Genomic DNA, 12674 nt, shown 5'->3' on the forward strand with positions numbered 1-12674 from the left:
GTTCCTCCTCAACCACCTTTGGCCTCGAACAGAACGTGTAGCCGTCCTGTTGACTATTTAACTCTTTTTGTATTGGTAGCCTATAGTTATAGTTCATAGTGGTTCTTAGAGTTTCCTTTTCTTTTGTCGTACCTTTAGAGCAGGCGGTCTCAAACTCAAATGACCACGAGTGCCACATGAGGACTAATGCATTGGCCCAAGGGCCACATCACTGACCCCCCCTCCACTCCTTCCATGAGGCCCCACCCCTGCCCCGCCTCTTCCACCCCTTCTCTGCCCCCTCCCTGCTCCCAGGGGGTGCAGGAGAGGTTTGGGGTGCAGCAGGGGGTCAGGGTGCAGGGTTTGGCAGGGGACTCAGAGCATGTGGTCGGGGTGCAGGAGGGGTGAGGGGGTGCGGCGGGGGTCAGGGTGTGGGGGGCTCAGGACAGGGAGTTGGGGTGCAGGAGAGGTGCGGGCTGCAGCAGGGGGCTCAGGGCAGGGAGGTGGGGTGTGGGGTGCAGGAGGGGTTCGGGGTGCGGGCTCTGGGGTGGCAGCGGCGCGCACCGGGACCAGGGCAGGCTCCGCTCCTGGAAGCAGCCGGAGCCATGTCCCTGCTGCCCGGTGGAGGGGGCGGGAGGGCACAGGGCTCCGTGCTCTGCCTTGCCGCTCCTCCAGGTACCTCCCCAAAAGCTCCCATCGGCCGCGGTTCCCCATTCCTGGCCAATGGGAGATGCGAGGGGCAGTGCCTGGAAGCCATGGCAACACACTGAGCCCTCTGCGCCCCCCCCACCCACCCCACCCCGGGCCACAGCGACGTTGTGCCGGCCGCTTCTGGGAGCGGTGCGGGGCTGGCGGGGCCACAGGGAGCAATCCAGCCCGCGGGCTGTAGTTTGCCCACCCGTGGCCCGGAGGTAGGCTGGGGGGTGCGGGCTGCTTGGCGGGCAGCAGGAAATAGCCCAGCGGGCTGCGTGTTTGAGACCCCTGCTTTAGAGTTTCCATTTTTCAATTTAAAAACAAAACCTTTTTTTCTTTTGACCATTCCCCCCCCTCCCCCCGTCTTTTGCTGTGGGATCATCCCCTTAGGGGCATGCCGAGGTCCCCTGGCTTCTAGAGGTGCCTCTCCTGCAGGGAGGCAACCCCAATGACGGACGACCAGGCTAGATCCCAAAAGAACTGGGAGCTGAAGTTAAAACTTCCTGCAGAGGGCGCTCTTAGGCTAGCATCTGACCCCAGTCCTGAATAGTCTCCAGGACAAAGGTCAACCCTGGAGCCTTAGACCTGCAGAGAGGTGGAATCGCAGTCAAAGTCAACTGATTCCTCCTGCAAAGCCTCCAGAAAACGGGCTACAAGCCAGAGGGGATCCCCAGCACGTCTGGTCACCACAGCAAAAATGGCTCCAAAGCGCGGTTCCCAGGAATCTCAGGGACTCCACAGTACGAACTCTACCATAGCACCTAAAGACCCGAAGGGCAAAGGCACTGAAGCAAAGGCAGTGCCTACCAGAAATAAGGACGGAGACCGTACCACCTCTACAAAATTGGCACTGATAAAAAGACCCTTGGCATTAAGTGCTTAAAAACACCCTCGTTGGAGCATGCCTCCCATAACGTATCATCGGTACCAGTGAGTCAGCACCAGCAATCCCTGACAGTCCCAGTCCCATCAATGGTACTGCAGGAGTTCTGTTTCTTAAGGGACCTCACAGTCACAGAGAAGCCAGAGTCCCCACTACTCGGTACCGGAGCTCTGGTACCGAGCATGTCTCAGTCCCCAGAATCACTGGTGATACCGGGCCATTCGCCTCCAGCCATTCGCACTGATCAGCCCCACCCTTCTCCAGCGGGGAGTTAGATGATAGTAACCAGGACAACAATGTCTCTCTGGTCTCACACCATAACCCACTGTTACAATATCAGGAACCTCCCCAACTGCACCTGCGCTCTGACCCTCAGTCTTCCTAGTATGGTCACCTGTGGGTACAGCCATCCATACCCTTCTCCCACCCAACAGTGGCCGTACTGGGATCCTTGGCAGTCTACAGGCCCCACACTTTTCAGGCATTGAGTGTCGCCCATAGAAAATCCACTAGACATTACCCTACGGCTTCGGTGTCCAGAGCCCTAGAACCCAAGGAAGAAACTTTGAAGGAGCAGGAGGCCAGATGAGAAGGGGAAACTACCTCACTGGTAAACATCTCCTCCTTGCAAGATGAGGTGGTAATGCCCCCTCTTCCATCACTGACCAATGACTTTAGGCTCTTCCAAGACCTCACTAAGAGGGTGACAAATGCACTACAAATTCCTCTTGAGGGGGTGAAAGACTCACACCATATTATTAGATATACTGCACACTTCCTCCTCTTCAAGAATTGTCCTCCCAAACAATGAGGCGCTTCTAGACCCTGCTAGGGTCATCTGGCAGGCACCAGCCTCCATTGCACCAATGTGCAAAAAAGCCAACTAAAAGTATTACATGTCCCCTAAGGAGACAGACTTCCTCTTCACGCACTTCAACCTAATACTGTAGTCATGGATGTGGCTAATGCACAGGAAAAGCAACATCAAACCAAGTCATCCCCCCATGATAGAGCCTGGAAGAGGCTAGACCTGTTTGGGCAGAAGGCATACTCATCAGCGACCTTGCAATTCAGGGTCTCAAATTAGCAGGCCATAATGGGTAAATATGACTACATGAATTATGGAAAACTCAACACCTTTATTGACCACTTGCCTGAAGCACAGAACGACCGATTTCAGGCCATCATCAAGGAGGACCAGTTAGTAGCGTGAACGGCACTACAGACCAAACTGGACACTGCAGATAAGCAGCCCGCTCAGTCTTGACAGCAGTGGTAATGAGGTGGGCATCCTGGTTACACCTCTCAGGGTTGCTGAAGGAAGTGCACATGATGGTCGAGGACTTCTCATTTGAAGGGCCCAAACTCTTTGCTGATAAAACAGATGTGTCACTCCACACCTTAAAGGACTCTAGGGCCACGCTACACTCCTTGGGAATCTATACACCAGGACAGAAGAGGAAATTCAGCTCAGAACCACCTTACAAATCCCAACTATCCCAGTTCCTCACATCACAGTGCTATTATGAGCTGCAGCGTAAGAGACCCAAGATGCAAAATCAGAAGTTGTTAGCTTCCCAATTCTCAGTCTCTCAACCCTCGTCCTCTAAGCACCAGTTTTGATGCCTTGGACAAGGCCCTAAACAACCATCCTTGCAACAACGTCAGCTGCTAGATATAGACCTTCCATACCTTTTCAGAAGTCACCTGACTCACTTCATCTGGCTTTGGAAGAACATCACCTCTGACAAGTGGGTCTTGGAAATTTTTTGAAGGGTTACTCCATTCACTTCACATTCCCTGCACCTCCCTCCCCTTACCTCTTCAGGGATCCTTCTCACGAGAGTCTATTACAGGGGTCGGAAACCTTTCAGAAGTGGTGTGTGAGGTCTTCATTTATTCATTCTAATTTAAGGTTTTGCGTGCCAGTAATACATTTAAACATTTTTAGAAGGTCTCTTTCTAGAAGTCTATAATATATAGCTAAACTATGGTTGTATGTAAAGTAAATAAGGTTTTTAAAATGTTCAAGAAGCTGTTTCATTAAAATTAAATTAAAATGCAGAGCCCCCCAGACCGGTGGCCGGGACCCGGGCATTGTGAGTGTCACTGAAAATCAGCTCTCATGCCACCTTTGGCATGCGTGCCATAGGTTGCCTACCCCTGCTCTATTACATCAGGAAATAGATCACCTGCTATGCCTAGGGGCCATAGATCCAGTCCTCACTCACTTCAGAAGCAAGGGTTTTTATTTGCTGATCCCCAAGACACAGGGAGAGTGGAGATCCCTACTAGATCTAAGGGTGCTAAACAGATACGTGAAGGCACAAAAGTTCAAGATGGTCACACTAGCAGCCATTATTCTGTCTCTGGAGCAAGGAGATTGGTTTTCAGCCCTCGACCTACAAGATGCCTACTTCAACATTTCAATCCGACCATCTCACAAGAGAAGTCCTCTGATTTACCTTTGGGCAGGACCATAATCAGTATGGAGTGCTCCCATTCAGCCTCTCGTCTGCACCCAGGGTATTTTCCAAGGTCCTCTCCATTGTTGTGGTGCACCTACAAACATTAGGTAATTGTCATCTACCCATACCTGGACTACTGCCTTCTCAAGGCTCGCTCTTTCCGAGACACCCGGTTTACCACCCAGATGTCTGTGCACATATTTGAGCAGCTGGGTCTACAGCTCAACACCCAGAAATCGACCTTGACCCCAGTACAACATCTAGAATTCATTGGCGACAAACTCGAGGCAGTGCAAGTGAGAGTGTTCCTCCCACTGCACAGATCCAACACCCTGACGAGTCTCATAGAGAGGGCCCAGGCCAGCCCACATACACTGGCCAGGAATTGTCTCCCAACTTCTCAGGCACATGGTGGCATGCACATTTGTGACTCCACACACCCAGTTGTTCATGAGATGATTGCAGATATGGCTCAAATCTGTCTACTGTCCAAACAAGGATGGGCTAAACAAGCTGCTGTCCATGCCCTCCTGGGTCAGACACTCCTTGGACTGATGGAAAGAACCATCCAACATCCATGCAAGCATCCATTCACACAACCCCCACTGACGCTGATTCTAGCAATGGATGCCTCTCTAATAAGGATCCCACCTAAATAACCACAAAGTCCAGGGCAAGTGGTCTCCCACGGAAGCAGTTCTCCATATCAATCTTTTAGAACTAAGAGCCATCAGACACCCCTGTGGACACTTTCTCCCATTTATCAGGGATACTAACATGAAACTCATGGTAGACAATATAACTTGTTTGTTTTACATAAATCGCCAGGGGGCGATTACCCTCCCTTTGCACAGAAGCGCTGAAACTTTGGAATTGGTACATCTGCCACAATGTGCTCATTTCAGCCCCTTACTTACCAGGGATATAAAATGCAACAGTCAACAGTCTCAGTTGGAATTTCTCTCATGACCACAAATGGGAAATGAACCCAGCAGTTCTTCACAACATATTCGACCTATGGGGAACCCCGACAATAGATCTGTTTGCTACTTATCCGAACAAGAAATGTCTCTGCTACTGTATCAGGGCTGGACTAGGGAAACAGTCCCTGGGGGACACACTCATCTTCCCGTGGTGCAGAGAGCTATTGTACACCTTTTCCCCCATTCGCTTTGATGTCCAAGGTCCTGTTAAAGGTATGGCGAGAGAAAACTAAAGTTATACTGATTGCCTCCACCTGGCCAAGAGAAGTTTGGTACCCATACTTTGTACAGCTGGCAGTATGTCCTCTGCTTCCTCTTTGGCCCATTACTCACTTGTTTTCCCAAAACGATGGACAGATCCTTCACCCCAAATACTTCCTTTTGTTTGTGTTAAACCTGCTGCCTATTAATTTCATTTGATGACCCCTAGTCCTTGTGTTATGAGGAATAAATAATGCTTCCTTTTTTACTTTCTCCACACCAGTCATGATTTTATAGACCTCTATAATATTGCCCTTGAGTCATCTCTTTTTTCCAAGCTGAAAAGTCCCAGTCTTATTAATCTCTCCTCATACGGAAGCCTTTCCATATCGCTAATCATTTTTGTTGCCCTTTTCTGGAACTTTTCCAATTCCAATGTATCTTTTTTGAAATGGGGTGACCACATCTGCATGCCGATGTGGGCATACCATGCATTTATATAGAGGCAATACAATATTTTCTGTCTTATTTTCTATCCCTTTCTTGATGATTCCCAACATTCTGTTTGCTTTTTTGACTGCCGCTGCACATTGAGTGGATGTTTTCAGAGAACTATCCACAATGACTCCCAGATCTCTTTCATGAGTGGTAATGGCTAATTTAGACCTATCATTTTGTATGTATAGTTGGGATTATATTTTCCAATGTGCATTACTTTGCATTTATCAACACTGAATTTCGTATGTCATTTTGTTGCCCAGTCACTCCAGTTTTGTGAGATCCTTTTGTAGCTCTTCACAGTCTGCTTGCAACGTAACTATCTTGAGTGGTTTTGTATCATCTGCAAATTTTGCCCCTCACCGTTTACCTCTTTTTCCAAATCATTTGTGAATATGTTAAATAGGACTGATCCCAGTACAGACCCCTGGGGAACACCACTATTTACCTCTCTCCATTCTAAAAACTGACCAGTTATTCCAACCCTTTGTTTCCCATCTTTTAACCAGTTACCCATCCATGAGAGGCCCTTCCCTCTTATCCCATGATAGCTTCCTTTGCTTAAGAGCCTTTGGTGAGGGACCTTGTCAAAGTCTTTCTGAAAATCTAAGTACACTTTATCCACTAGATTCCCCTTCCCCACATGCTTGTTGACCCCCTCAAAGTATTCTTTGAGTTCTTTGAGATAAGTGCTTCCGGGTACTTGTTGCATTCTCCTCTTCCCTCACTCTACCTCCCACCCTCCTACTGGTGGAAGATGGACACTGCAGTTTGTTTAGCTATCGCTCTTGCTGTATTTGCACATCATTTCTCCACGGCGCTAGAAATAGGGGGTCATGTATAGGCTGCAGAGGTCTCACTGTTGTATTTAACGCTTGTCAGTACTGGCTGTTTAGCCAGCTTGAGCCAGTGCATCCACATATGCTACTGCACAGTGTTTTGACCGTACCTCAAGTACCTCACACGAGTCCGGAGTGGTGCACGCTGAGTGTGCACGGTCCCCTGGGACAACAGGCCACACCCTTGTCAATTGCTGCAGGAGTGGGCAAACTCATAATCCCACCTGGAAAATCTCAGAATTCTTCAATTGAGGGCCTTGGTTTTGGATGCAGGGCTTGTTGGATTTGTGGTGCATGGCCAGGGCAGGCTCTAGGATTTTTGCTGCGCCAAGCGAAAGAATTTTTGGCTGCCCCACTTTTTTTTCATGCCCCCCCCCCCCGCCCCCAGCTTTGCCCCAACTCCGCCCCTTCCCCAGCTCCCCAGCCCCGCCTCCTCCTCCAGGCGTGCTGCATTCCACCCCCCACATTGCTTCCTGCAGCTCCCCCCCCCCACCCCCCGCCCTAGCTCACCTCTGCTCCGCCTGCTCCCCTGAACACGCCACTGCTCCGCTTCTCCCACCTCCCTCCCAGGCGAGGGAGAGGCAGCCAGTTCAAGGGAGCAGGCCGAGCAGAGGTGAGCGAGCGTGGCGGGGGAGTGCAGGAAGTAACAGGAGAGGTAGAGGAACCACTCCCTGCCCCAGCTCGCCTTGGCTCCACAACTGCCGCCTCCCCCGAGCGGGCCGCCGCTCAGCTTCTCCCCGCTCCCAGGCAAGAAACCGCTGTTTGGCGTGGCCAGCCTGGACGGGAGGGGGGAGAAGCGGCAGTGTGCTCAGGGGAGCAGGCGGAGGCAAGCTGGGGCGGCATGGCCGGCACCTAGAAATGGGCCACCCCAAGCACCTGCTTGTTTTGCTGGTGCCTAGAGCCGGCCCTGTGCATGGCACATATGGTAACACAATTAAAAGCTGTACTTCACACCAATGCTAACTGGAAGGGTCTGGCTGAGGCTTCTGAAGCCAGGAGTGATTTTCCTTCCTTCCCACTAGGTGGCACCACGGTGCTGTACTACACTGCAGCGTGGCACTGTTCGGCTGGAACTGGTAGATACCAGTAAACACCCACTGCAGCTGACAAGCTGTTTGGGGGCGAGGAGGGAAATCTCTGTTTGGCCAGGCCAGGACCGCAGCCCTCCCTGCACCTTGTGCCCCAGTGTTTTGGGCACCTCAGCCGTGCAGTGAGTCCCATGAAGCCCCACTGTCCACGAAAATCTAATCTGAACCCCACCCACCTTAAATTCCAGCCACTGTAAAAAATAAAAATCGTTTTAAAACATTTTTTAAAAATCGATCCTCAAAGTTAGAAAAAAAATCAAATTCTGCTGAGCCTGACTTTAATCCACTGGGGTAGGCCCGGCACAAAGGCTATGGCAAACCAAAAAGTACGTTAATTTCCCCATTTCATCCCCCCCAAGGAAGCCAGAGGTAAAGCTCAGCTGAGTGCTGCTGGTTTAGAAAGCACTGAGGTTCTTCCCTGGACCTATGGAGACTGACGAGTCATGTAACACTTTGTATATTTTTATTCTTTAAATTTTTATGAAACCTTTGTAATATAAAAATAGTAACTATAAAGAGTCTACCAGTAAACGCAAGGATCAAAACAAAAGCCCATTTCATGCTGTAGAAAGAATTTTCACCGACAAGATGAAACCAGTGCCACTTGTGAACACTTCTTTGGGTGATGTGTGAGCCAGAGAAGAACCCAGTCTCCGACATTCAGCCGGGTCCTGGTTCCACCCAGAAGTAATTCTTCCAAGACTTATTTAACTACTGTAATCCCTTTGTGGCACCCATCCCTATTAGTACACGATCCATCACACCAGAGCGCCAGGTGTTTGCCGGGGGGTTGACTAGCCCACTTGACATTGCTATGCCACGTAGTACAGGCCTGCTTCAGCATTTAGGTGATGAGCAACCCCAGGCCATGGCGATTCTATGGCCGTAGCCCCCATCACAAACAATGAAGTAAATAGTACCTGTAATGGGGCGGATTGGCCGTCCACAGACCCGGAGGGGGAGGAGCCACTCCCCCCAACGGACTACACTACCCCCTCGCGACTTTGACATTAAGGGACTCGTTTAAGCAGTTCACACAGTAACCAGTGTGGGGCTAGAGAAACTCCTGGAAAGGAAAGGCCTCTGGCTCGCTGGTTAACATTGTGTTATGGTTCAGTGCAAAAACAAAAGGCTCAGTAAAGTGCAGAATTCACAAGATACACGAGGGCAGGTTCACAGAATGCCTTGTAACCCTCTTCTTTTGTTTGGCACAAGCGATCTGTATAGCAGACAATGTCAATCAGCTCCAGCACGGTGCCGCCTAGCATGGAAGGCTCCCAACAGTTCTGTGCGCTGTACATTCGTTTTTGAAGGCTATTAGCACAGAGTAACTACATTACAGTCCGATCACCAAATTCTGCCCTGACTTACCTGGAGCAAACAGGCGTCTGGAGGTTGTAAGTCAAGGCAGAAGTTGGTCCATCTATTTATACTACTGAGGAACAAAGCACAATGGAAACTACAGCAGTTTTTAGCCAGACCAGCAGAGATCGGTTTCATACACATACTAAATGCTGATTGCACAGTATGTCAGCACTCTCTGCACTTGCCCCAGATGAGGCCATAGCTTTCTAAACAAGTCCCTGCTGGTGTTCAGTCAGTTGTTACTATCCACATACGCATTACTCCAAGGGGAACTAATCTTTGCACAAGAAGTTTGGTTTTTACGTTCTTACACTGTAAGACAATCAGGAAAATTACTTTCCTTCTTCATTAGATGCTATATGTCCATTAACATCTGCTCAGGAGCTGATAAACTCCTTGGAAAAACTCCTGTAGAGATCCATCAGGGACCATCTATAGCCAGCCCTGACCACTGCTGCTGGTCCCTTGCTAGTTTCTAAGCACATTAACAAGAGAGCAGACCATCTGCTCCTTAGAGTGACCCTGACCTATTCCTCATCCATGGTAACAATCCAGGTTTGCCATTGTGACTTGCTATGGGGAGGAGAAACAGATGTCAAATGACAGCTTTAGAGAATAGGAACGTGTGAGCCCTGCAGCACCTAAGGATCAGGGTTTCATGCAGTTGTCCCTGAGTAACAAAAGCTGCAAAGCATAGATGATTTCTCAAGGGGATTCTGTCAGTCTCATTTTCCCATTGGAGACGGGGGGGGGGGAACCCCATACTACAGCTCAGTTATGACAGCAAAGCCTACACAACACTTACTAGATTTGCCCAGCCTTACATGGAAGACACTACGCTTGGCCGGGTAGAAGTATTGAACTAGAGAGTTTTCTTGTACTGCAGATTTGCCCAACTGCCACTGAAAATCCAGAAATGCAGATTTATTAACTTGCTATGAGCTTGGCTGCCGTTCTCATGGACAAGGAAGGGATTCTCATGGACGAGGAAGCCATTTGACGTCTTTTGAGCACATGGATGTCACCAGTCCAGTCCACCCTTTTGGCAAGTGAATCTAGTGCTGTTCTCACTGTAGAATTGAGCAAACCAGCGCCTGTGCCTTTGGATTGCAGAATCTTCTTTTACCAGCAGTGGTTTAGACAGATATTGCTTGTTATTCCAGATCATGATGTCACGTTCAAACTGGGGGGGGAGAAGCAGAATCATTTTAGATATACGGAACTTTGAACTAGAGGCTGATTCATGTTACCAATCCACTGGTGATGCTACTAATACAGCACACTAGTGTTTCTAGCGATCCCCCTGGCTCTGACGCAAGCTCAACTATTCAGCTTTTGCTGGCACTGTGTTTTGAGTGTTTATTAGCCACAGAGAACATAAGAACAGCCACACTGGGTCAGACCAAAAGTCCATCTAGCCCAGTATCATGTCCTCCGACAGTGGCCAATGAGAGGTGCCCCAGAAGGAATGAACCGAACAGGTAACCATCAAGTGATCCACCCCCTGTTGCCCATTCCCAGCTTCTGGCAAACAAAGGCTAGGGCCACCATCCCTGCCCATCCTGGCTAATAGCCATTGATGGACTTGTCCTCCATGAATTTATCTAGTTCTTTTTTGAACCCTGTTATAGTCTTTGGTCTTCATAACATCCTCTGACAAGGAGTTCCACAGGTTGACTGTGCGTTGTGTGAAGCATCCACATTAACTCCCTGCATCCTCACCACACAAGCTTGGGGGATCTTTAAGGATTCATAGTGCTCCTTGCTTCCCAGTTTTCTTTATCAAAATCCTTTTTCGGGTTCACCTGGGATCTCTCAGCATTTCTGTCAGCCCGGCGGCATCGCCCCTTAGCACCACTCAAGGTTTAAGAGAAGAGTTTATATTTAGCACCTCTCATAGGCTCCAGGTGCTGAATGATAGCATTTACCTTTCCAGTTTAAATATGTTAACACCAAGCTGGTGTGGGGCTAATCTTGTCAGGTATGGGGCCTTTTAACAACTCTGCAACACACAATATGTATCCATCCAGAGGCACCACAGAAGGGTAACAAGGCTGGACTCTGGCAGCCCAGCATGGGAGACCTTTTTTCAGAGCAGCTTCCCTCATGGTAGAAAATACCCTGAAAGCAGTGCCTTCCCTTTACGATAGAGGATGATCCAACTCAAGGGTTTGAGCTGGTCAGGCAGCTAGCAGGAGCTCACTGGGAGAGGTACGCTCATGTCTAGGCTCCTAACTATTAAGGGCTTTATAGGGTAAGACTAACAACTTAAATTCCACCCAGACATAAGTTTAATGGAGCTCAATTTGCAGCGCAGCCACTAGAGAGACCAGTGTTGCTCATACACCTTAGTAACACACGCAAGCTCTGAAGTTTGCACTGTAGCAACGCTTATATTGGACCCTCGGCAGATAGGGCTGCTCCCAGCCTAGAAACCACCCCCCCTTGCAGAGCTACCATGCCAAGTCAGAGCAAACAGTCTCCAGCTTTCATCCAGTGTGCACAACCAGCTGAGGGAATGCCAAGGCCCATTGTTGGCAGGGACTGGCAAACCTTGGCCAGTCCTGCCGAGCTGAGTAGTGCCAAGAGGCTTTCTTGGTGCAGTGTGTGCTGACAGAGAGGTATGGTGGTCTCAGGAGTTCTGGATTCAGTTACTGGCACAGACTTCCTGTGACTTTTGGCAAGTCCCCTAATTCTTCTGCCTCAGTCCCCCTGCTCTAAAATGGGGAGTGTCCTCCTTGCTCCCTTGTGCGATAGTGCATCAATGAAAGTTCTGTAGGGCAGGGTCATAGAATCATAGACTATCAGGGTTGGAAGGGACCTCAGGAGGTCATCTAGTCCAACCCCCTGCTCAAAGCAGGACCAATCCCCAATTTTTGCCCCAGATCCCTAAATGGCCCCCTCAAGGATTGAGCTCACAACCTCGGTTTAGCAGGCCAATGCTCATACCACTAAGCTATCCCTCCCCCTGGCTCTGTCTGTCGGTCTGTCGGGGCACAGCAGGAAGGGGCTCTGAGCTCAGGTGGGGTTTTTAGAGGCTACCAAAACTAAAAAGGGCCTTTGCCATCCATCATGCAATCTCCGTCTGAGAGCACCTTTCTTCCGCCACCAGCTCTTCAGCTGCCTCGGATGTTGTGAACCTGGAGCTGCTGTTGAAAGGGCTACAGGCCCTGGCAGGGTTCTAGTCCCCAGTCAGAGAGGTCCCAGATAGTAGTAATGAGCAATGCCCTCTGTCACTGCTCTAGGGGGCAGGGTTTTGTGGGTAACTGGGGCAATGCAAGGTACAGGCATCAAAACGCCAGCACCAAGAGTTGTGAAGCACTGGAAGGAGCTGGTGGAGCCCAGATTAAACTGTCCGGTCTCCCCTTGCTCAGCGAATGTGATCTGAGGTGTGGGAGGGTCTCCTCTCATCAAGGATTCTCAACAGCAACAAAGGCCAGAAACTGCTGGTCTTCACCTAGCCAGGCACCCGGGGGTCCTTGATACAGGATGCAGGACTTCCATGGTCATCCAGGCCCTCGCCTCTGGCTCAGCTACTGGCAGATACGGTGCAACAAGGCAGGCTAGGACAGTGTGCAATGCCTGGGATCTGCACCAGTCTCCTCCCCACTCCCATTTGCCGTGTTGGGTCCCGGATACCTAGTGCCCCCCCTCCGCCCCCCTTCAGCGACAGCTTC

The 12674-nt window shown here is 50.1% G+C and overlaps 1 protein-coding gene across 1 annotated transcript in view; it reads right to left on the reverse strand.

The window, feature by feature from the left end:
* Positions 1–8091: 8091 nt before the first annotated feature.
* LOC102936991 (cholesterol 7-desaturase nvd) overlaps positions 8092–12674 on the reverse strand; it is a 42012-nt gene continuing 37429 nt past the window's right edge. The window contains exon 8 of the mRNA XM_037879595.2: positions 8092–10180. Coding sequence (XP_037735523.2) covers positions 10019–10180 — 162 coding nt within the window. The 3' untranslated portion in view covers positions 8092–10018. The remainder of the gene's footprint in view (positions 10181–12674) is intronic.

The sequence above is a fragment of the Chelonia mydas genome, chromosome 16 (assembly GCF_015237465.2).
Source record: "Chelonia mydas isolate rCheMyd1 chromosome 16, rCheMyd1.pri.v2, whole genome shotgun sequence".
Lineage (NCBI taxonomy): Eukaryota > Metazoa > Chordata > Testudines > Cheloniidae > Chelonia > Chelonia mydas.